The sequence below is a fragment of the Taudactylus pleione genome, unplaced genomic scaffold, assembly GCF_031769625.1.
Source record: "Taudactylus pleione unplaced genomic scaffold, aTauple2 ptg000008l, whole genome shotgun sequence".
NCBI classification, from domain to species: Eukaryota; Metazoa; Chordata; class Amphibia; order Anura; family Myobatrachidae; genus Taudactylus; species Taudactylus pleione.
This window is the reverse complement of record NW_028284411.1, coordinates 7,655,421-7,680,874: the sequence shown is the minus strand read 5'-3', so window position 1 is coordinate 7,680,874 and position 25,454 is coordinate 7,655,421. Positions and strand designations below refer to the sequence as shown.

Below are 25,454 nucleotides of genomic sequence, written 5' to 3'. Positions count from 1 at the left end.
AGCCGGCCAGCCTGAGTAAGCTGAGGCCTACTCAGCTGGCTAGCAGGCCGGCGCCATCCACAATTGCGACCTATGGTCACGATGGTGATCCCAGCCTACAACCTCGGTCGCAGCGTAATCCCAACAGTGGAAATCCCAACGCTTGCAGGTAACCCTTCTCCTAACTCTCTGTTCCTGCAGCCTAACTCTCTAGTGCCTAATCCTAACGCTAATACAGTCAGGATCACAGCTGTTGGGGTCCTGGAGCCAGGACTCTGACCGCCGGCATTGTGTGTCCCGGGATTCCCCATCCCTGGTCTAGGAGGTGTGTGCCCAGGGGAAACAAATGTACTTTCTCACCAGGCTTCTCCCCCGATGTGAAAGGGACCGGCTGAGCTCATTCTCCCACTTCACGCTTCATGTTTGTAATCTTTACAATCCGACCTACGATTGTTATTCCAGATTTGTGAGTGTCATCTGTCTTCATGCCAGGGTAATGAAAGCCATTGAGGACGTGGCCTCGGAAAGCAGCCCGACAGGGACCGCAGACCCAAAGTCCACCAACAAGGTCAGGAGAAAAGCCAAGAAAGTTCTGCAAGAAATGGTGGCCTGTATCTCGCCAGCAATGATCAGGTAGGAGATTCAGCTGTGCTGGATAACCGTGGTTTGTTTTACAGAACCTAAAGAGACCAATCTCTGTTTCCACTAGAGATGTTCGTTTCGGTTCTCCAGAAATCCGAAGTGTTTGAATTTGGACGGATCTGAGCTGTGGTTAAATTCTTCACGCAGTTCTGAATTTGGATTTTAAATCCGAATTTCGGGTTTTGGATTGCAAAAATTACATGGTTTTAGCTGTCAATACACTTAAGGGTGGTTTTGCAAAATCAAAACCAAAACAAGACACTGGGCTCTATTTATTAACATTATTTTTACTAAAATAATGTGAAAAAGGGTGTTTTCACACCCTTTTCACATTATTTTAGTATCACCTATAGTTATTACAGGGCAATTGGAGTAGAATTAGTAAAATTCTACTCCAACCCCTAAGTATCACTTATTTTTAGTAAAACAGATCGCATTTCCCATAATTGTAATGGGAAATGTGATCCGACCAGAGTTACTAAAAATAAATTGTAAAAAAATACCGGGGGATGCCCTGTGATAATAACGCCACCTGGATTATCCAGGGTCTCCTCCGGTTACCGGGCTCCCACTCTGCTCTAACGGGGAGAGCAGAGGCGGGAGCCGGTACCAGTAATCAGCTATGTGGTCTAAACAGACCGCAAGCTGATTGCTGTAAAAAAAAGAAAAAAAAAATGGAAACATTTTTTTTTTACTTACCTGAATCCAGGGACCGGTGATCGGGTCTCCGGTGATGGCTCCTCTCCGGTCAGCTGGTCTCCCACAGTGCACTGCTGCCCGGTCATCAGGTGATCGGGTCCCAGTGCAGTATGGGAGATCTCCTGACCGGGAAGCCCGGAGAAGATCACCGGAGGCCAGGAGGATGCAGGTAAGTGTAATGAAGGGAGGGGGGGTCACGGAGGAGGGAGGGGGGGGGGGTCGCGGGGGTCCGCAGTCGTGGGGGGCGGGGCTTAGCGTCGTGGGGGGTAGCAGCGACGGTGGGTCGGCGCATGCGCGGGCTCTTAGTCGCGGTATTTTGTCCGAAAATACCGCGACTAGAGTGCGGATGGGATCCGCAGGGACAGAGCTTTATCGCAAACTCTGTCCCTGCAAGGGATTTATAGTAAATCCCTGTGATATTGCCTGAATTCACAATGCGAATTTACTCGGTAATATCACACTACAATCCGCATTCAATATGCGGATTGTAGTAAATAGAGCCCACTGAATCCACATCCAAAACCAAAACACCGGGGTCAGCGCACATCTCTAGTTTCCACGAGCACTTTGCCTGTGAGATTGTTGTGTCTGGTGACTAGCAGGGAGCCAAATAGATGCTGAGAGGATTTGTCGTATCTCTTATTTACTTACATTACTCAAAGGTGTATATGTACTAAAGTGACAACAACCAATCGGCAGCTAGCTCTTATGACTAGCTCACGTTTTACATTGAAGCAGAAGTCTTACTGGTTGTGAATAGAGTGCTAATTTGCATGTTTGGGTAATGTTTTTAAATAACTCGCCAATCATTGTTGCCTTGTCCTATCGTATTGTTCCCCTGCGGATATCATGATCTTCAGCAAAGCTCAGCCTGATGTAATTAGTTTGATAATGTCCGTTACATGTGTGACGAAGGGTTGTGCGGGCATCCCTTGTTTTATAAGCTTTGTTGTGCTCCATGTCACCGGAAAACCAGTATGTTACGTGGTTGCGAGGCAAATCTCAATGCGGCTTTTTCACGTTATTGATTTGGTGGTAATGTAGCATTGATAGCTTATGGGCCCTCAGGAACAGCTCGTGGAATGTTTTTAAATACTTAATGTTCTTTAATTGCAGCCAGGCTTCCAGTCATTGATTAGATGCAGATTTATGTTCTCATTTTATTATTTATAATGTAAAGGGAACAACCCTACAGTACGTGGTCCTCGCTGACTCAGTGATACTTCGACTGGGGATAGGAGTGGCAGACAGGGCTTAATGGTCCTTCGCTGCTTTGAAATGACCGGGTGGCTTTGTTCGAAGCTTATTGGCGATGTGTGCGCGCGGCCGTAGTAGGTTTCAAATGAGTAACCGTCCTGCCGATATGTTTAGCAGGCCTTTCGAATTTCACCAGATAACCCAGATATCGTTATGCCTAAGTAATGTCATTGGATTAGGGTGGTTAAAACCACATTAAGCCTGATTCCTGGTGTGTATTACGGTATAAGTTTATGCAGTTATGTTACTGGACTTAGGACCAGTATGCTGTATAAAGTTCTGTTCTCTTTGATCTTTTATTTTTATTATTATATCTTGCAGACTAACTGGTTGGGTTCTCCTGAAACTCTTCAATGGATTCTTCTGGAACGTTCAAATCCACAAGGGTCAGCTGGAGATGGTGAAGAAAGCGGCCAGTGAGGTACCGGTCTTGCGTTGTTTCCCATCTGTACATCTCCGGCCACCCGTCAGCCACGGCTGATCGTGTTCCCCTGTCTCTGCCTGTAGATACGAGCTCCTCTGATCTTCCTTCCGGTCCACAAGTCCCACATTGACTACCTGCTGCTCACGTTCATCCTGTTCTGCCACAACATCAAAGCTCCGCACATCGCTGCAGGGAACAACCTCAACCTCCCCATTTTCAGGTCAGTATCTGGTCTCCCTCTGGGAACGTGCTGGACATACCTTTTATGTTTTTTTGTACATAAATGTTCTGGCTTCCCGCACTCGTCCGTCTCATACAAGGTCCCCTCTCATGTGCATCCAGGTCCTCACTTCTCTCTGCTTTTGGGTTCTACAGATTACTGCTGTAATCTTCTGAATATCACCCATGAGTGCTCAGCAATGAAAGAGACATAAATTTAGTTTTTGGCGCAGTTGGCTTCTGCCTAAGGGCTAGGTAAACGCTAGACGACTTGATGCGTTGTCAACCATTTCTCCTGAACTCCCGGGCAAACGGTCTTGCGACTACACACTGTGCAATCTAACAAACGGCCAAAACAATATATCTTGCATCGTTTGGTGGTTAGATCGTTAACTATATAATGCAAACATATCGCCTGATCATCCGGTAGTGCGTACACTCTGCACGATCTGAGGGGAACCGTTAATGAGATTGACAGATCTTCCTGCACGTACAAAAGATGTGATGATGTGACGAATGACTTGCGTGAGCGCGCGCATAGTGCGTACACACTGGACGATTTGACCGATTTGTCGCTTTGATGCGTAGGAATCGGCCAAATCGTTAAAAATATCGTCTAGTGTGTAGGGGCCTTAAGAGTAACGAGTTATTGTTTATGTCTCTGCAGATTCCAATGAGGGTTTACTTCTATAATCCTAAAGGAATAAATTCTATATTATGGACGAGCATTGTTATGTTTGTTTATTTTCAACCAAACTTCCAAAATAAATACCCCTAAGGAGCAGATTATGACGCTATAGGTGCGCACACACTGGGCGATTAAAGTGGATGACTGAACGATTTCATTATCGTTCAGTCGTCCACTTTATCGTCCATTTTTAACACCAAAACGATGAACGATAACGACGATGCGTGTTCCCGCGGGTCGTTCGTCATTATCATTCATGGGGTAAACATGCAGGTCAACCTGACTATATAGTCCAGGTTGCTGCATAGCGCTGAACGATATCGTTAATGATATCGTTCAGCGGGTGTGCTCAATGTTATGAACGACACTGAGCACACCCTGCCGGGGACACACTAGACGATATCGCTCAGGGAGCATATCGTCTAGTGTGTACGCTCCTTATGAGTAACCTAACGTGTAGAGAACTGTAGGATCTAGATTAGGCAACAGCTGACCGCGACAGCGAATGTGCGTTTGGCCGTCTTATTGTTTTCGTGAGATTGTGCGATGGTCTTGATCGAAAAACAAGGTTACCGGAGTCTCTGAACCTGATGCAGAGCCGATGTCAGACGTAGTGGAGCTATATCGATATTGTTTGCTACTGGCCATGCGTATATAGTCCATGCGTCCCGATTGTCTCCAGTTATTATTTCAGACGTGCGCAGGGAGAAGTTAAGTGATTATGTAGTGAGTTTTACTGGGAGGTGACTGGGGAGTGGATAGAAATGCCCGCAATAACAGTCCATTCAGCGGGCGTGTTCTGGGAGTATCGCGGGCGAATCAGTATTAGTGGCTGCGTATTCAGACGCGCATAGGAGGCCATACTCGGATGGATAACTGCAGCTGTCTTAGGGCTGGGTGCAATTTTCAATGATGCGACCGATGATGGCGTCTAAGAACGGACCAATCGGTTTTACAGCGTGTACGGATGCTGAAAGTGGGCGTCTCAGTCCTTGGACATTTGGCCTGACGGATGTACGTGAGGGGAGGAGTTTATAGCGGTATTTGGAGAAACTTGCAGATGAGCGACCGCCAATAGACGCCGCGGCGGGCGCTTCGGCATCTGACTCTAAATCCGGCCCTTTTATCCTTCACTCTGGAGGATTTATAATCTAATTTTAAAGAACAGTGATCTCCAGTATGTGCAATGATATAATGATCTTACACCAGTTTGTTTTCTCAATGTTCAGCACTTTAATTCACTTGCTGGGCGGATTCTTTATCCGACGGAAGCTAGATGAGACCTCGGACGGCAAGAAAGATGTCCTGTACCGTTCCTTGCTCCACGAGGTATGTATCTGTAAGGCTCCTCTCTCTGCCATGTTTCCAAAATCTGTATCACCCTCGTTTTCAGGGCTCTTTATACTCCTGAGCTAACAGTCTGCTCTCCCCACCGCAGCACATTGCAGTAAGGGCTCATTCACATTTGTGAGGCTTTTATTGTTTTTTTTTTGTTAATGATAATGAGGTCAGACACTTTTTTAAAAAAAATCTGATCACATCTGGGCAACAAATGCTTGAAATCAGGGTGTTGGAGATGGAGGGTGAGGGCGCAGAGATTAATTTATTAAAGTTACATTAAGGTACAGAATTTGCAGTAAACTATTTCCTTTTATTTGTCTAGTGCAGGTCAGACAGAACACAAGTCTGGCACAAATGATGCAATGTTAGTAAATAAGTAACATAGTAGAGCAGTAAGTCTCCATATCATTATTTACCCATCCCCCGATGACCTGTTACTGGATGTGCAGTGACAACTTCCCCTCCCACTCACCTTTCCTGCTCCCTCTTTTCGCTGGATGAGCTTTGCTCCCCCTTCCTTGTTGAAATAGTTTTGCCCTTGGTGGCGGAAGTCCAATGTATTTCCATCATCAATGGCAGAGGTCAGATGGTGACTCGTCAATTACTTTTTTATTTTTTATTTGTGCAGCTTGGAACCTAGCTTCACTCTCCTTCTCTGACTGACAACCTCAATTGCGTGTCCCACAGTAGTGGTGCCTACAAATGGTTTAAACTGTTGATGGTGTTTGATCAATGGTTTCCTGCCATCGATGTAAAGTACTGAAGGCACCATCAATGGTGAATTGTTCGATGGCCATCTTTAGTTGCTGGGTGTGATTGCCCCTCTACAATGTGAACTGATTCAGTATACGTTGCTGTGTCCCCTTAGTTTATCCTCATTATATATTCACACCTGGAGCAGTCTGAACCTGATTTGTAGTCCTGGAAATTGAGTGAATGTTTAAGGACCTGGTGCAGGTAACATTCTTCTCTCCATATAACCGCTGTTGGTTGCGTCTTCCAGTACATCGAGCAGCTCCTCTGCCAGCAGCAGTTCCTGGAGATCTTCCTGGAAGGGACGCGTTCTCGGAGCGGGAAGACCTCCTGCGGCCGAGCTGGCCTGCTCGCCGTCATTGTGGATACCCTGTGTAGCAGCTCCATCCCGGATATCCTCATCATCCCCGTGGGGATCTCCTATGACCGCATCATCGAAGGACATTACAACAGCGAGCAGCTGGTGAGCCGTCCTTCCCTCTCGTCTTGCAGCGTTAATGATAGATGTGGTGTGGGAGAAAATGCGCAGTGCATTCTGGGTGGTTATGCAGAATAATGGGTGTGGCTAGGCTATGCAGGGTAGTGAATGGGACAGATGATTGTGACGTTAGGGCCTACAGGTTTTGTGTTAGAAGGGGCATAGCAGGAGTTTTACATTTATCCCAAGGGAAACTTTTGTCAATCAGCAACTCAAGAACGAACCAGCGAAATCATTGTTGGAGCTTATGAGGTGGATTCCAGGGGTCATTGCACCTTCTTGCAGTCACTATAATGCAGCTTAATCTCAAAATATTTTCAATGTTTTATTTCAATAGCTCTTCCTGTCTTAAGCAGAACACAGTGCCCTATTGATGAGCCTTAGTAATCGTGAAACAGTCTGAAGTAGTCATTCCTTCTTGGTTGCGAATTCTTGTTGTATGTGCATTAGTTAAAGTAGTAAAGGACCAGATTAATTACAGAATTGATGTTACAGATGTGAATCATTAAACTAAAGCACATTTGTATTACATGGGCATTCCACTGCAGTTCTGTTAAAAAGTGAAGTCTTGCCTCCCTTGCCCAAGTTCAGGCAGCTGTAGCACCTCCCTTGCTCAATTTCAGGCTGCTACAGCACCTCCCCTGCCCAATTTCAGGCAGCTGCAGCTCCTCCCCCGCCCCGTTTCAGTTAGTTGCAACTTCTCCAACACCTTTATGTATTCCCAATGGTATATGATATAATTCAAAGAGGTGAGATTACAAATGTGTTGCTGTGACATCCTTGGCCCAGTGTATGAGTCCACCAATCCATGGTGTTTCTGCAAAGCAAGTTTGTCCGGCTTGTCAGTCACTCTGTGCCTGTTCTGTTAGAGATCCCTAACATAGAAGTCTGCAGCAGTGACGTGCAGTCAGGGGAAGCTTAGCCTTCCCTGTCATACTACTGAGGTTTGATATAAAAATTATTATTATAATACAAAAAAATATATTTTTATAGTTCACACTCACCAGCTTTGTGGAGCTCCCTGGGACTGCAGGGAGATGACAGAAGAGGCAGCAACAGCTCAGCCTGGCTTCTGTATAGTCAGACACTGCTTTCGGAGCTGGGGGCGGGGCCACACCACAGGCAGTAAGCTTCACAGAAAGATCTAATAGAGGCATGCCTCGCAATATGGGGGCGTGCTTTAGGGACTGATGGACACCTTGGATGTGTCATGTGACAAGGAAGTGCACTCCAGTGTTTAGAGATCGGAGCTGAGTCAGCAGCAGCAAGAGCACAGACAGTGATGCAGGTAGCCGAATCAATGGACACTGAAGCTTAGTGTAGTGATGCGAGGGTTACAGTGAGTAGGGGGTAAGACAGGCTCCCAGCTCTCGGACCCATCTCCATGTGTGCCTCCCCACCCATTGACCTCACCGCATGTCACTGGTCTGCTATGAGATAGAGCATGGTGCTGATTATATTTGGGTCCTATTTGGTGAAGTATAAACACCTGTTATTTTATTTACATCTTTCAGCTGAGTAGCACACAGCCATGGGTATATAATAATGTGAAAAGTTGGCTTCTCTTTACCTCGGAGCTGACATGAAAATGATTCCAGGCCTGGCTGCTCCTACAGTGTATTTGATTATTTAGCTGCACTTATTTATTTTGCTTTCATTTACACTGGTTAGTCTGGTAGTTTGAGCAAAACATCAGACCAGTCATACCTGTGGCAGGTGACGGCGCAGCCCTGGAGCCTGTTATCAGCGAGCTAGGTCTGGTGTGCAGGTGGTGACTTGTTAGAAGTAAACATTTTAGTTCAGTGGGTACCACCTAAGGAGAACATACGCTGATACACTGACACAGTGCTAGATCGGAGCGTGCATTATATTACATGATATTCAAATTCCATTTATTCCTACAGGGTTCTGTTAATAGAATGTAGCTACTAGAATGCAGTTAATGAATTTATTGTAAGTACTATTTTGTAATGTTACTGTTTTTGTGTAAATTCATCTGATTCTACGGAGAAGCTCATGGGTTTGCCAGCCATGGTCAGTGGCGGGGAACCTGAGCAGCAGTCTCTGCTCTCTCCCTGCTATACAGTGGCTAGCTGTAGTGGGCAGGGGAGCTGGGCGATCGCCCCTTCTCCCCAGATTCTCCTCTAGCCATGATGGGGGCATCTGTGGGCATGTAAAAGTCTCTTGTCTTTGCCTCCTTCTCTTCTGCCTCTTACCTCAGTAAGCTTATCGGCCTTCAACTTCTAATATCAACACTATGCTGGCGTTACCCAAATTTGCTTCCATTCCCTTGACTCCTCCCCTACTGACTCCTCCCCTACTGACTCCTCCCCTACTGACTCCTCCCCTACTGACTCCTCCCCTACTGACTCCTCCCCTACTGACTCCTCCCCTACTGACTCCTCCCCTACTGACTCCTCCCCTACTGACCCCTCCCCTACTGACCCCTCCCCTACTGACCCCTCCCCTACTGACCCCTCCCCTACTGACTCCTCCCCTACTGACTCCTCCCCTACTGACTCCTCCCCTACTGACTCCTCCCCTACTGACCCCTCCCCTACTGACCCCTCCCCTTCTTAACTCTATATTTTAAAAACTGAAGTCATTGCCTTCTCCTCTCCCTCTGTGGTCAGTATCTCCCTCTCCTCTGTTCCCCATGTTGGCTGCCTGGGTGTCCTCCTTGTCTGCCCTCACTTTGCTCCCGCAACTTTCAGTCCCGGTCACAGTCCTGCTGCTTTCACCTCCCCAATATATCCAGGATCAGGCCCTATTCCCCCCCCACCCCTCTACTAGAGATGAAAACCTTGAAACAATCAGAGTCTGGTCCTGACCTTGTGGCGATGCCCAGCTTCCTCCATGCTCCTTATCAGATATAACCCATCATTACATGTGTTTTTTTTTTTTTTTTAAGGGGAAGCCCAAGAAAGACGAGAGTCTCTGGAGCATCGCCCGAGGGGTATTCACCATGCTGCGGAAGAACTACGGCTGCGTACGTGTGGACTTCGCACAGCCCTTCTCCCTGAAAGTAAGGCCAGCCCAGCTGTAGGGCACATGGTGGTACACATGTCATTACAACCTGTAGTGTTTATCTGCATAGGCCGCAGATGTGGTCAGAATGTTACAGCAGAACCCAGCGCCCAGATACAATGGGAGAAAATCGTCAGCAGTTAAATACCCCAACTGGATGCTGCAACTGGTGCTTTGTTCATTAAAATTTGCTATCCCTATTATTGCCACGGTATGCAGTAGAGATAATCGGGTTAGGATTAGGCACTTGGGGGGAGGTTAGGGTTAGGCACCCCTAAGGGAGGGTTAGTGGTGGGGGGGTGTTAGGTTAGTTAGTACTAACCTTAGCTGCTGTCGGGATCTTCACTGGTGCCGGTCGTCCGGCAGTATTTCATACCGATCCCGTTGTCACAGACGGAGATTAGAACCAGGGCCGGACTGGCCATCTGGGAAATGCCAGAAGAGCTGACAGCCTGATGAACCAGTCTGGTCTCAAAACCCGTTCTAGCAGCTCTGCCTCCTGGTGCTCTGCTCAGCCGGGATACTGAAAGATGGGTGTGTGCCGCAAGGCCAGGCACACACCCCTTTGATAATGAGGCCACGCCCGTGTTGCAAGCACGCGCAAACCTACGGGGGACTGCCAGGGCCAACCAGCCCTGGCAGTCCTATGCTGTCACAACCAGATAACCTGCTTTATGCATAAGGGGAGAATTCAGTTAGTTTCGGTAACTTACCATGGGCTAAATGATCCCACAAGGCTATTCAATTAGCCCCAAAGGCAGCTCGCAGGCTGCAATTAACGGGGATTCTTTTGATAGGTCTGGATTAGACCCGAATAGAAATTCCCGATAACTTGCGTGTTAACAGGTGCAGCGACCATGAACTTATCACAGATTCTATGTGTTCACGCCTGTAATTTAATGGACGTGAAGAGGGGCTCTAATATAATAGCCCCAGAAGATAAAGCTTGAGGCTAGCAAAGTTATTCTGCCATTTTTCTGAATGAGTTGGGAAAGTTACAGCTGCCATTTGGTTACTGTGGGTTACACAACCTCTTGTGCACCAGTTTCCGCAGGACACTGTGGCCTGCGGGTGGGACAGCGGGGTATTGTCTGCAGGTTGGAGGTGTATAATTATACAAACGTTGCATTATACTGCATTTCCAGGACTATGGTGTATTCACAGTATATATTTCTAATGGGGCCCAGACCATGCATTGTTGTATTTATGTTGTCTGCAGGCAGGTTATGTCCACAGTGCACTAATGGCCGTTCAAGCCTCTCTGGTGGTTGGCCACACCCCTTATGCCCCTAGCGTTGCACTCCCCAGTCCCACACTGACTGCATGCAGCCCTCCATCTGACCTAGATGGCGATGTGGCACAATATGCGTAAGGTAAAGGGTTTAGCAGTAAGTTACACAGTGACATCGGCACACCAATACGGCAGCCACTTTATTAACTGCAGATCTTTTTTTCTTTTTGGAAGCTTTTTAATTAAGCTCTGTGGCCACCGCCAGGATGGAATTAAATAGATCTTCATTTTATTGCCCAGCTGCCTCTTTATTGGCGCCACCCCCAAGTCCTGGTGCCTTAAATGAGAAATGCCAAAAAATGTAGGAAAAAAGGGGATTTTGGGGTACTTTGAGGGCACTTCAAAAAAAATTATAAAAAACCACAATTGTTTTTCAATTAAAAAATACTGTAATTAAATCTGGGGTGCCTAAACTAACGAAAAAAATTGATTTTGGGGTAATCTGAGGACATTTTTGTTTATACCAAAATAAATGACATGTAATAATGGACTAATTAAGCTAACTGGAAATTTACAATTGGCTAATTAGTAATTAGGGGTGTGTCCAAGGGGTTCAGCACGATGTTCCGACATTTTACCCTTAAAATAAAGATTTTCCTTTCCATCTGGAAATGCGAATTCAGTCTGACTGGTTCAGTACGATTTGTTAAATGGATTGCAAGATGAATTCGCTATGCGAATTTAAAGAGAAAATAGCACCCCGCAATTCGTACCTTATTGGATTGACCCCTCATAGTCACCTGTAGAGGCTGTAAGTGGCATATGTTAGACGTAAACCCTGGGATTAGACATTAATCTCTGGATTCCACGCACAGATCACGGTAGAGCCATTTCATGCATCTCTCTATATATAAAATAAAGTCCTCTGTTTAGGGGTCTGTGTTCGTTCAAGCTAATCTCTTGAACCACTGGATATTTTTCTGGGGTTTTCACTATTCTATACAGCATTAGTTCAGGAAAGTTTAGGTGTTTGAACCAATCATCTGTGACAATCGGGAGCAGAGTCACAAAAAAAATCTCGCACCAACTGCTGGCCTGGGTGCTGAATCAGCAAGAAACAGGGGACCTCATACAGAGGCGGTCGTTAGATGCAAGCGGTCGCACAGAATCAGGGCGGCCGCTTGCATCCTGAACGGCTGCCTCCTTGTCGATCGTTAAGCTGTGGGTTACTACCCACAGCTTACCGACCGACCAGGTTGATGGATGCGATGGTGATCACCATCGCGACCATCGGGGCTTGCAACCAGACCCTAGGGTAGGCTCTGGGCACTCGTAAGCCCCAGGGAGCTTTCTGCTCTGGTGGAGCAGGAAGCTCCCCACTGACATCCCTGAAGATGTCAGTGCGGCCGCCCACAAAACGGTAGGCGTTCTTAAAGGAACACCTCCGTTTTGGAAACCGGCCCGCCTACGAAACGGGGGCAGCTGTCGATCAACATCGACAGCCGCCCCTTTGGTAACGAGCTCCGGAGCGACAGAGTTTCTCTGTCGCTCCGGTGCTTGATCACACGCAGTGTGGCCACTGCGCGTGCGCAGGCCAAACCATCGAGTCAGTTACGAGCACATTGGCGCTCGCGACAGACTCTGAATGAGGTCCAGTGAGAGCCAATCTGAGATGGCAATGTTCCCTGTTGCTTACAGCCAAGAGAGGGGAGGGAGTCAGGGACTGTGCAGGGTCATGTCTGAGGCAGACAAAGAGTGAGAGCCTCCAATGTACCCATGAAGATGCTCTGTTGAATACATAGTAGACAGAAAAGAGCGAGAGGAGGCATAACTCTCAGGACTTTTATAAAAACAAACAACCATCGGAACTCATTCGATGGTGGCAAACATCAAACCACTGCCATCAAATGGTACAAACACTACCATAGGAACAGAAAACATTGATGGTTAGTAACCACTGGATTCCGATGTTCATCCTACCTTGAACCTGCAGGCGTGCTTCTTCTTTGGCGTGCTGTTACCGCTTAGCCACACGCCCTCATGTGAACAGGAGGGACCTCCTATGGAAGTCGGCGCTGTTCTCAGGCAGGGGCACCATGTAGATGAAGCTCAACGGGAAGACCAGGAAGAACAGGACCATTGTGCAAAAAGGACATTGCTCATCGCTATGTTCGGCAGCCGGGGAAGGGTGCGCATGGAGGCTGCTTAAATATGCATCGGTGCCCCAGCCCTGGGGGCATGCTGCTGATGGTGCTTACGGTATCTGCACTACAAATCTATCATCCATGATCCTTCTGCCTTTCCCAGCACATCCCAGTAGCCGGTGCCAGCCAGCTGCAGGGCAGCAGTAGGGGGTGACTGTGGTGAGATGCAGGGGACTGTGGTGGCATGGTGTAGGTGCAGGGGACTGTGGTGGCATGGTGTAGGTGCAGGGGACTGTGGTGGCATGGTGTAGGTGCAGGGGACTGTGGTGGCATGGTGTAGGTGCAGGGGACTGTGGTGGCATGGTGTAGATGCAGGGGACTGTGGTGGCATGGTGTAGGTGCAGGGGACAAGATAAAATTGCTTCCGTGAGAAGCCTGGGCAGGTCGCTAGTAGTAGATAAACCATTGCCTGATGGCAGAAAGATGTGGCTGAGAAGCACTGCAGGAACTAGGAGAAAATTAAAGTGTGTTACCACCCACAGTTTATGCGAGCGTCCATGATGATGGTCGCGATGGTCAAGACCATCGGGCTTGCGACGAGACCCTGCGGTAGGGTCTCGCTGCCGCAAGCCCTGGAGTGATTTTGGCTTTATCAGAGCCAAAATCACTCCCACTGACATCACTAGTGATGTCAGTGGGGCCGGACCCAGACGGTAGGCGTTCCCATGGGAACGCCTACCGTCTGGCAGCCATGCCCCCGGCACACCCACCAAAGGGGGCGTGCTGTCACTCACCATCGACAGCACGCCCCCTTTGGTGCGAGACCCGGAGCGATAGCTTGGATGTCGCTATGCGGGTCTCGCGCGTACGCACGACGGAGCTCCCTCTGTTGTGCTCATGCGCATTTGGTTAGCATCGACCCGCTTGCGAGCGTCCTGCGCTCGCGAGCGGGTCTGAATGAGACCCTAGGTGTGTTTGATGGATAGAGGGTCACAGACTCTTATCACAGCGATGGGATAATGAGGTGCCACATAAACTTACTCTCATTTTCTCTCTACCCTCATAATGTTTCTCATGCCGTGGTGACTGTCAGCAGTTGGCACTTGTCAGAAGCAAAGTTTTTTTTTTTTTTTTTTTTTTTTTGTTGGAGGGGAGAAGCCACACAATCACAGGGCGCACAGTCTACAAACTCCCCACAGATAAGGCCCTGGTAAGAACTGACCCCAAGACCCCGGAGCTGTGAGGCAGCAATGCTAAACACTGTGCAATCATGCTACCCCAATAATGCAGGGTACTTACCTCCCACAGATGCCCGGAGCTGCCATTGTATAATTGCTGTGTCTGGTTATTTATAGAGTAGAGGTGATCACGTCATGTATTTGCAGGAATACTTAGAGAACCAGAGGCAGAAGCCGTCTCCTGCACCCCTGTCTTTGGAGCAAGCTCTGCTGCCTGCAATCCTCTCCGCCAGGTGGGGCCCTGCTGGGAATTCCCGGCAGATTATAATTTTATTAATGTTTTAGTCTGCTTTGGCTTTGTCACTTTAATAATGAGAAAAGGACATAATCACTTTAGGGCAATCATCGCCCTCTGCTGATCAGAACTAGTTTCTCAATCACCGGAAGAAAAAAGAAAAAAATTTTCACCTGTCACGATTATTGCTTCTTTATTTACAACGTGTTGTAATGCCCGGTGTTGCCTGGCTTTTATTTATTCTGTCTGTTCCCACCACCTACCCCCACCTAAAATGTCTTCCCACTCCCCCCTTTGCTCTCTCTTTCCCACCCAAATATTTTCTCCCCACTCTCTCTATCATGACCCCCTCACACTCTGATATGCATCACTGACACATGTGGGAGGGGTCAGAGTTCACACCAGCTCTATTCCATTGTGATGACATCTTTATCAGCAGTCTGTTTTATTATATAGGTAAACCGAAAATACAAGATTGCTTATATATATATATAGTGTGTGTGTGGGTAGGAGGGAGAATATTACTAAAGGATCTTTCAGACACCTTTTTTTTTTTTATTCGCTAGCACTCGGCTGAATGGTATAATCTGTCTCTGTATATTGTTATATATAATCTGTGGTATTTCTAGTTTAACCTCCTGGTTACTTTGTTTAATGTAGGTTCATACAAAGAGTTTTGATTGTAGATTTTCGGACAGTCTGAATTTATTTTTGTTTCTTTGTATGTATTTTGTGTCTCTGTGGTTTTAGACCCAGTGATCCTGTGACTGAGAACGAAGTCATCGCTAATCCTGACCTGGGGGTGGACAGCCCCATCAGAAGGCAGATTATCACAAATTTGGCAAATCACGTGTTGTTTAGTAAGTATATTCTTCCTACGGTCGTAGGCAAAAGATATCCAAAGTCACAGTAAATCATTACTCCGATAAACACGTGGGTTGGGGCAAAAGCTCTCTGGGCCTGTAATTCTAATAATGCTGCAGGTCTATCAATGGCAACTAGGCAATCAGAGGCACCTTGAGGGTTTATATTAATAAAACATGGTGCAGGTTTGTGATCCCAATCCTTGGAACTGTATGGAAAGTGACCTGCACCTAGAAATGTGCTTGGTGACCAGTCAGTGGCGTAAGTTCATCCCAGACGCCCGGAGGCAAGTTATCATTTAGTGCCCCCCTATCCCGCATATTTACAGCCCTAAATGGGGTGAATATATTCTGGGTGATGGAGGAGGTGGCCCTTCAGTGCTGGCGCCCGGCGGCAGGCGCCTCCATTGTCTCCCATACTTCTGCCCCTGTGACCAGTTGGCACTCTAAAAAGGTTTATGGATCCAAACTTTATGGTTCTTAAAGTATTCTTACTGTCTCTGCTGATATTAGTGCAAGAACCGTTAGAATGTTACATCCTACACTATATCTGTTGCAAAGACTTTTAGTCCTTGTACCAGCTCCCAACTGTGTGTTTGAAGAGAGGCTATATAATTGCAATTTAAGTTTCAGGATGGGAGGAAAGACTTTTTGTTTACTACACCTCCATAGAAAGAGTGAGAACCCTCCAGTCCCATGAAAGCTATGGATAGCCAAAAACCTTGTACGATAGACTTTCGCTAGCTCATGTAATTTATCCATGGCATGTAGTGGCCCCACGTCTCCCAGTTAACCAGTTTAGTTAATATACCACTACCAGGTTTTTGTCACAAATCATTAGCGTTACCATTAACAGGAGAGTCTCCATACTCCTAGTTAAATCCTCTAAGTGATAAGGATTAAATCCAACCTGTGTGCCCCAGGACCTTTGAAGTTTTTCCTTAAACCGTTTCAGGCCATGGCAGATGGGCTTCGTGCCTCTGGACAGAATATTTGAGCGTTTGCCAAGGATGACTCACTCCATTGTCAATGTGACGTAATACATTAAATGAGTAGTAGTGTATTTATGTACTTGTTGGTGTGCGAATTCTGTAGATGGTGATACCGGCCTGTCTAGTCTTCATGAAATTATATCTTCATCATGGGATAGGCAACTATGGCCATACCAGGTTGGGAAGTGTACAATTGTTTTTCTATTTGTATTCTACCCCTAGCTGCGGATCAGTGCTGTGCCGTGATGTCCACTCACATAGTGGCCTGTCTTCTGTTGTATCGGTATCGGGAGGTGAGTTATGATGAATGTCTGTCTTACCTTTGTCTAGAGTCGCGTTAGAACTGGGAGCTTTAACCACTAGTGTGTCCCCCCCATCTTACCTACAGGGTGTGAGTCTTTCCTTGCTGGTGGAAGATTTCTTCTCCATGAAAGAGGAGGTCCTGGCTCGGGACTTTGACCTGGGCTTTTCTGGAAGCTGTGAAGATGTAGTCATGCACGCCATACACTTACTAGGAAACTCTGTGAACATCAACCACACCGGCTCCAGCAACGAGTTCTTAATCGCTCCCAACACCAACATCCCGGCCGTGTTCGAGCTGAACTTCTACAGTAACGGAGTCCTTCATGTCTACATCACTGAGGCCATTGTTGGTGAGACTCCTGCTATTATTGTCACACAGTGTCGGGGTTCCGAGGTCTATGAGTAGGCTTATTGAACAGAAGAACATTGGGGAAAAGATTAAATGAAGACACAGGATAAGGGATAAATAAAAGAGAGACAGCGGAGAGTGTTGGGAACAAAGCCACCACAAGAAGAGTGTATTGGGAGTGTGATGAAGGTTTGCTAGGAACTAGCGACATCACTTTTAGTTACTAATTAGTTGACCGGCTGCATTCCCGTGAATATTGGTCGAGTCCAGAGAATTACTCTGGGTGTAGGTGACCGACCAATTTATTGGAAAAGGAGAACCTAGACCTGGATGCTCATCACCTGTGAGCTTTGTGTGTAAATGATTTTGTTATTAGTATTAGAGATCCCAAATGGGCAGTGACAGAAGAGTAGTTAATACAGATACCCTGGGCGTCTTTACACCATATGGCGTGAGATGCCCATCGAGACTGAGACTCTCCCAAGAGGAATACCATACCATATCCATCTTCAAATTTGGCATCTCCGTCGCATCGCAGATGCAGTAAAAAGCCGCTCACTTGAGCCGTACTAGAGGTGCTGGGCTGTAACTTTAACTGCACCGAAATTGGTATAATACACAACCCCTATGTACTAAGCCTGGGAGAGAGGAGTGGTGGGTGGAGATAAATTACCAAACAATCGGCTCCTAACTGCCATTTTTCAAACACAACCTGTAAAGTGACAGCAGCTGATTGCTTGGCACTTTATATATTCTTCAAGGTTTAGTACAGAGACCCCACAGTCGCAGATGAAGCACAACCGAACTCTGGGCAGGGAAAAGTCACGGTCCGCTCGCGTCAGAGCATTTGTTTGCACAATTTCAGACTGTCACACCCATATGCACAAATGTCGCACATCCCACTGACCAGTGTTTGCCAGCAATGCAGTTCTGTCGCTTATAGATGATTTATTTATGCGAATAAACGCACATTTTGAGCAAAAAAAAAAAAAGATGCTCTCTGCAGCCAAGCAGCACTGTTCATTGGTGCCGAGAGGGACTTTTTGCGATGACTGGGGCCTGATTCGAGCAATGCCGATATGCACGCAGTTGGCTGCACATGTGTCCCAAAGGTTACTGCAGGGAGAAGCAGAGCTGTGAATATCAGTCGGGGGAGGTAACAGGGTGGTGGCTAGACAGATGCGGGTGTGATGCTGGCGTCGGCTGCACCTAAGGTGTCAAAACGTTCCTCCAAATCCAGCACGTCCCACTAGGGGCCTCCGTAGTCCAGTGACTCTCTCCTCTCCCCCTGCTCAGGGAGCGTCTTTCAGAGACAGTGGCAGAGATTTTGCCTCTTACCTGGAAGCTTCCCATTCTGATGAGGTTTCATCATCCGCGCTGTGCATGTGAATCGGGGAGGAGAGCGGAGCTTGACCGTTGGAGCTCTCAGTAGGACTCGCTGGTTCCAGGAGGTCACCCAACCCCATGTAGGTAGAATGTATTTTCCATCCTAACTTTGAGATTTCCAGCAAACAGATAAAAGTAATTTGTACGTATAATGGTTGGAGTTCTTTTGTACACGATGGTGACGGGGTGGATAAGTACACACTGTTGTCTGCTGTGTTTCAGCCTGCGCGCTGCACGTGGAACTGAACAGGAGGAGAACAGATGGGTCGCTGGGGACCTCTGATGGGACGATTAGCCAGGAGAGACTTCTTCGCACTGCTGCTACATTGTGTTACCTTCTCTCTAATGAGGGAGTGATCGCTCTGGTAAGGTGGGGAACATTGGATGGCTAATTACCAATGTATGTTTCCCCAGCATGACCGACACACGCAGCTTTCAATCGCGTATGTCTTTTGTGTGATGGGGAGATACTGGATGTTGTATCAATGGAGAATATGAAGGTATTCTGTAAAAGAGGAGGGATGGAAACGTGGCCTCTGCTTGCCTGTAGGATGATCCTCCTTTTGTCCCTGTTGTTTAATGTTCTATGTACATTTATAGAATAATCATTATGTAGACCATGGACCTCATTCAGAGCCGGTCGCACAGAGCGTGCGGTCGGTCTGAATGAGGGGAGGACCTCTTGAATTTTCAAGACGTCCTCCTTTGCGGTGGTAAGGCTGTGGGTTAACACCCACAGCCTTACGACCGCCTAAGGTGATGGTCAAGACCATCGCGACCATCGGGGCTTACGACGAGACCCTAGGGTAGGGTCTCCCTTGTCGTAAGCCCCGGAAGCTCTCCACTGACATCACTAGTGATGTCAGTGGGGCCGCCCCCAAATGGTAGGTGTTCCCATGGGAACGCCCCCGTTTGGGCTGACACCCCCCCGGCCTGCCTTCCAAACGGGGCGAGCTGTCAATCAACATCGACAGCTCGCCCCCTTTGGATTGAGACCCGCTATGACTGGTGCTGTCGGTCGTTGCGGGTCTCACGCATGCACACGACGGCGCCAGCGCCGTCGTGCGCATGCTCTGTGGGGGGCCATCAACCCTGTCCGAGCGCATCGGCGCTAACGTCCGGGTCTGAATGACTCCCTATAATCTTACTCCACATTAACAGAAAACACATAAACAAAAAAAGAATCCAGGAATTAGGATGAAGAAACAAAAATATTTGTTCCCTCTATCTTTCAAAGGGGGGGCACTGGAGAGTGGGGTATAAAGCTTCCTTTAAGATGTTGCCACCAACTTCAAGTATTTAAGCTCCTTCCTTTTATACATCCTGCAGGAACTTTTTTTTTTTTTTTGTTGTCCTCTGAATAAGGTGATTTTTTTTCTTTTTTTGGGGGGTTCTGCATAGGCAGCCTGGATCTTACTTTTTATTTGATTACTGTGGCAGTCACGGACTGTCTGCAATGCGGAGTGCTTGACACCTGAAAACCCACACCTTACGTAAGATGTTCCCCTGGTAGTAACCCATGGCTCTGAGCGGCCACATCAGCCTTGTGCTGCCTCCTTCCCGGTATTGGCAGTTGCCTTCAAGTTTTTAGGTGTGTAGCGGATGTGAACAAGGAGGTTAGTCCACATGTTCATTCCAAACCAGAGTAGGTTTTATTGAGGACTAGTTGAAGTACCTGGCGTTGCCCAGGTATAAATCTTCAAGTTATTTAGTTAGGCATCCCAGACCAATTGCCATCCCTCTGTGAAGTTTTCATCCAAATCCTCCAGTGGAAGGCCCAAAACAGGCTCCCCATCTCCATTCTGCCCAGCATACGCTAAAACCTGGCAAGCATCCAACTGGACCAACTCGCGTTGCTTTCATCCCAATTGGTGCAGGGGTGTCCGAATGCATAACCGGACAGACAGACACACAGACCAATGCATTTTCTATATAAGACAACAGGATACAGGTGACAGAAGGTAAACAGCAGTCAATATGATAAGGTATCAATCTCTCTTGGGCGAAGTACTGTACAGCACTGTGATGCTCCAATAACACCGTGACAGGCTTAGGCACATGCAGACCCTTTTATAGAGCCAAGTAAACAAGTCTTGCGTCTGCAGTCTATAGACTGCCTGACCTTTAAGTTTGACTCAGACATGTGATGTTTATTCAGACTGACAAGTCATGCACAGAGAGTTAAGAGAGTTAAGAGACGGGTTGTAGTGTTTAACCATTTAACTATGTGTCAACACCCAGCACCGTTGAGGGGATGAGATTGGTTTAAGGTGGAGCCTGTTAGGCTGCAGAGCCTAAAACTTTGCTTGTAATGCCAGAGCCAGGCTGAACCACATTAAACTAAGTCACAGGCAATTGGAGGGCATCATCCGTGACCTCGGCAGTATAATTTGCAGTTACTCCACTAACTGATTTAAGCTGTGTACTTAAAATAAGTCTAAAGCCAGCTGCTCCTGCACTCCATGAATCTCAATGGGTTTGGCCAGGTGTCAACAAGGCCCCATAGCTGCACTACAAGTGAAGCCAGTTTGTTCTGTGAAAGTTTCCTCCTCCATAGAGACGATTCTAGAGGACTTCTCATTGACTTCGTACCATAAAGCAACAGGGAGATGTATCAAGCCTTTGAGAGAAAGATAGTGAAGTTGCCCAAAAGCAACCAATCAGATTCCAGCTGTCTTTTATCTAGCAGAGTCTTTGAAATGACAGAAGCTGATTGGTTGGTATGGGCAACGTCTCCACTTGTATCAAGCCTTGGAGTGAGATAATCTCCCCCTAAGTCTAGTCTGGGGGAGGGTCGAATGCCAAGTTCTCCTCCCAAGATGAGGACAGTGTAGCAATTAGTTGCTGTTTGCTGAGGACTCTGCAAAGACTGCCTGGTGCTGATGATTTAGTGTGCACAGTTTGCCAGGTACTACATAACCAGGATAACGATGTACCAGTATAGCCTGGCAATACACGGTTTAGGAGGAAGAACAAGCATCGCTCTGAGAGTTGTGGAGAAAACACAAAAGTAAGTTTTGGAGGTTGCAGACCCCTTTATCCCCTTACCAGAGGCACATACAGATAAATGGGAATTTCCACTGTTGTGGACACCTCCTATAGAGCAATGTATAGAACAAATATATGTAGGACTTTTTGGGTTGCTTCTCACTTCCACTTCCTCAAGGCATCGATGCCTTAAGGAAGCGATCTATGTAGTCTCCAAAGGCATTGGAAGTGTGTTGTGATACTTACCTACATATATTTCTTCTATACATTGTTGGTTGTTTCCTCTATTTGGTGGGAGGATCTAGTTCCTTTAGGCAGCTTTCGTTACCCACACTTGTGTGCCCAGAGCTTCCTTATATATTACTTTGCTGCGATTACCTCTATAGCGCAAATGTCTCAGTGGAAGCTCGGACCCCATGCTTCAGGTGCAAGTTTTACACCCTGACGACTTTTTAATGAAATATGGGAGAATATTGTATAATTGCCCCATCAGATATTTTTAAGAACCAGCTTCCGCAACTGCTATAGGAAACGTCCTGCGTATGACGGGAAAGTAGAGTCTATCTATGTTGTGCTTTTAGCCAAAATACTGCATATAGAGAATATGTCCCGTGCGCTTCTTTACTGTACGTGTGAGAACAATGTGTTCAGCAAATACCTCCCGGTGTGTGGACATGTCAAAAATTGGTTATCAAGGGTTTTTATTTTCTTTGCACATACACAGTACATTTTACAGCTTTGGTGCCTTCACCAACAATTCAAGATTGGCAGGTCGCCGATGGCAGGTTGTTTCTCGATTAAACTACATGAAATACTGTTCTGTATATTTTTTTTTTAATTAATGATTTATTTAATATGTTTGCTAAGTTTTCTAATGTTGTTAAGGATCCGTCGACCTTATAACTGTGTACTTGTGAAAATGTAACAGACTTATCCTAATGATGGGTGGGCTAACGCGGGTTGTGACTGGATAAGGAGCGTAGACTGTATTCTGTAGATCCTTCATCCTCATTCTACAAAACTCTAAAGCTGCATACACACACGCAACGATTTAGTAAATGAATGATTTTAGTAAACGATTTGCGTTCATTTTTTCAAGGGAAAAATGAACGAAAATAGTTTACTAAATTCGTTCATTTACTAAATGTAATGAACGATGTTTTTGAACTACAAACGATTTTGCATATTCCCTTACTGAAAATCGTTGACTTGGTCAATCTGACTGAACTACAAACTACAAACGTGAACGAGCATGAACGATAATCGTTCATCGTTTTAACTCAGAAAGTGAACGATTTTTTTGAGCGATAAAAGATATCGTTATCGATAAAAAAATAATTGTGTGTATGCACCTTAAGTTGTCTTTGTAAGACATATAACCAACTGCTCTGCCTTAAAGACCACTTCTGTTAGATTGGGTGGAGCTCCTTGAGTTGTTCATTGTGAAAACAATATTACTCGCCCGGAGTTCGTTCTCGCTCCTCTCCAGGAGGGTCTTCCTGTGTATACTGGTCCTCTCCTTGTCCTGCCAAAGCATACGTTTTTGCTATGCTGTCATCGCAGAAGACCATCTCCAGGCTGCAGCAGCCATTAGCAGGGGCGCCGAGAGGGGGGAGGAGCGGGTACAGTTTACCCGGGGCCGGGCTTCCAGAGGGGCCCGGCGGGGGCCCGGGTCTGGCGCTGCCCCCCCCCCCTCACTTCCTCCCTCCCTCCCTCTGCAGCAGCCATTAGTGGCCCAGCCATGCTTCTGAAACACCAGATTTCAGATTAGCAACATTAGGAGGAAATGTATCAAAGTGGAGAAGTTGCCCGTAGCAACCAATCCGCTCCTAGCTATCATTTATCATGTACATATAATATATAAAATGATGGGTAGGAGCTGCTTGTTTGCTATGCGGGCCATCTGCACTTGTCCACTTCTCTGATCTTTAGAAGCTTTGATACATTTCCCCCATTGTGTGGTAAAGTGTAATTTATCCCATGATCACCAAAGATGAAAAAGTTCTAGACGTTTTCAGATTACCTGGCTCTGCCAGTGTCCCCCTTGCGCTGATCTTCTCGTGTTTGTGGTTTTGTCTTGTAGCCGTGTCGGATGTTCTATCAGGTGTGTCACGAGGCTGTCCAGCGGCTGGTAACCTACGGGACCCTCATGGTGGCCGAGGTAATTACTGTACCGTGTGTGTGGTCATTTTTCTGTTCTCCGATGAGTTTTCTCTGTCTCCGTCATGAGACTGCCCCAAGGAATAGGGAACTTATAACCATGGCGCCATGCGTCCTAGGTTAAGGCATATTTGCCAATCTTCGTGCCAACAGTTTGTGACTTTGGTCTTTTTTTATGTTTAGTTTCCAGTAAATTAAAAATGGAATTGTACATTCTGTTGAGCTCCTGGATAATAAGAAAACAATGTATGTGGTGATTGAAATGAAAATTGTTAATAAGGATAACAAATTTCCATTTGGTAGATCTGTATATGGGACTGTGGCCCGTATTCAATTCTGGCTCCGCGATACTTTTTTTGCCGATGACGTCATTTTCGCCTGTTTTGACTTTACTCCCTATTCCATTTGAAAGACTTTCAAAAAAAGTGCAGAATTGGGGTTTTGGGGTGCAATGTTGCGGGAACCCCCGTGCAGCCTTCAGACAGTCCCCCAAAGGTAAACTGTCAAAAATTAAAAAAATAAAAACACTTAAGGACACCCCAAAAAATGACTGTGAAAATGGGGGCAAAAAAAAAAAAAATGTAGGGCGGCAAAGTTAAAAACTAGCAAAATAGACTCCAGGGGGTCCCCCAAGTATGCCCCAGGTGTTTTTAGGATTGCAGGTGCATGCGGAAGGTGGATTTTTCACGATATGTTTAACTTAAAATTAGCAACTTTTAAATATGCAGACCCCCATTTTAAAGTGCCCCAAATTTGCTGGGATAAGTTATTTTCTGGAAAAAATACTTCTGAATGCTATTCTGCACCACGTATAGAAAAATGCTATTAAGCCCGTTTAAAAACACCAAATACCTTCAGCAAGCCAAATCGGGGGGTACCATAGTGAACCCTCATGTCAGAGCATCTTTTGGGGGGTGTCAGGCTGATTTCCCCAAATCTGACAGTACTTTCCGTCTGTTCAAGTTTCGCCGGGTCCCGTTTTTGCGTACTTTCAAATTGAATACGGGGTACTTTTCCGCCTACAAAACAGGCGAAGTAGGTGAAAAGTCCAGGACGCGAAAAAGTATCGCGGCTCGGCTCAAATTGAATACGGCTCTGTGTGTACATTTTCTTTTCTTATGGAGTGGAAACTGGTCTAGAATCCTTAGAGCTGTATAATAAAATGTTTATTTAAGGATTATGGGGGAGATGTATCAAACCTTGGAGAGAGAGAAACTACCCACCAATCAGCTCTTGTCATTTTTCAAACACACCCTGTAACATGACACAAGCTGATTGTGTGGTACTTTATTTCCCTTCCAAGATTTGATACGTCTCCCCTTATGTAATTTCTATAGGCTTATTACTTTATCTGCTTGCAGATCTCACCATTCAGTAGACTGCCATTGTTTTTGTCATGGCCTCGTAAGCCCACGATCTTCTCCCAAAGGCTCTACTGACAGTATTATTTGTGTGTGATAATTGTGTCACAGTATAATAGCTTGGGTATGGTGTGGAAATATTGGGAGCCAGGTATAATGGGGGGTGTGGTCAAATACCAGAGTCTTAAAAGTATCTCTGAGAGCAGAAGAAGACTATCGGACAGGACTGGTGATTATTTCACCCGCATTAGACATCCAGCAACCGTTGAAAAAACTTGTTAGGGGCCATTTAATATTTCAGAAACAAACTACTGAGGAGCGTTTGTAAGCAAGGAGACTTTGAAAACTCCAGATTTCACGTGAGTGCAGTCTCCATCGCGCACCACTACTAGTGGTCTCTGCCGTGGTGGCCTTTTATTGCCACATCTTATACACTCTCCTCTCTCCTGGGGAATTAACGTTTGGTCTTTTCTACACTTGTCTCCCTAAGGAAGACCAGGAGGACGGGAGCCCAAACCTTGCAGAGCCCACGTGGGACAACAAGATTCTAGACCACGTGCGATGGAGGAATGATGAGGAGGATGAAGATAGTGACTTTGGGGAGGAGCAGAGAGATCGTTACCTGAAGGTACAAGGGTATCTCCGTTATACATGGAGGTGCTGAGTCACACAAAAAGTGGCTGCAGTTATTACTTGA

General features: G+C 46.5%; 1 protein-coding gene across 1 annotated transcript in view; it reads left to right on the top strand.

Moving 5' to 3' along the window:
- The window catches only part of GPAM (glycerol-3-phosphate acyltransferase, mitochondrial), a 54,461-nt gene that overhangs the window by 16,810 nt on the left and 12,197 nt on the right, over positions 1–25,454 (top strand). Inside the window, exons 6-18 of the mRNA XM_088464445.1 lie at positions 472–612; positions 2,899–2,998; positions 3,085–3,221; positions 5,138–5,237; positions 6,253–6,465; positions 9,392–9,505; positions 14,268–14,353; positions 15,106–15,215; positions 16,433–16,503; positions 16,599–16,863; positions 18,471–18,613; positions 23,320–23,397; positions 25,248–25,385. Of these exons, the coding sequence (XP_088320571.1) occupies positions 472–612; positions 2,899–2,998; positions 3,085–3,221; positions 5,138–5,237; positions 6,253–6,465; positions 9,392–9,505; positions 14,268–14,353; positions 15,106–15,215; positions 16,433–16,503; positions 16,599–16,863; positions 18,471–18,613; positions 23,320–23,397; positions 25,248–25,385 (1,696 nt within the window). The remainder of the gene's footprint in view (positions 1–471; positions 613–2,898; positions 2,999–3,084; positions 3,222–5,137; positions 5,238–6,252; positions 6,466–9,391; positions 9,506–14,267; positions 14,354–15,105; positions 15,216–16,432; positions 16,504–16,598; positions 16,864–18,470; positions 18,614–23,319; positions 23,398–25,247; positions 25,386–25,454) is intronic.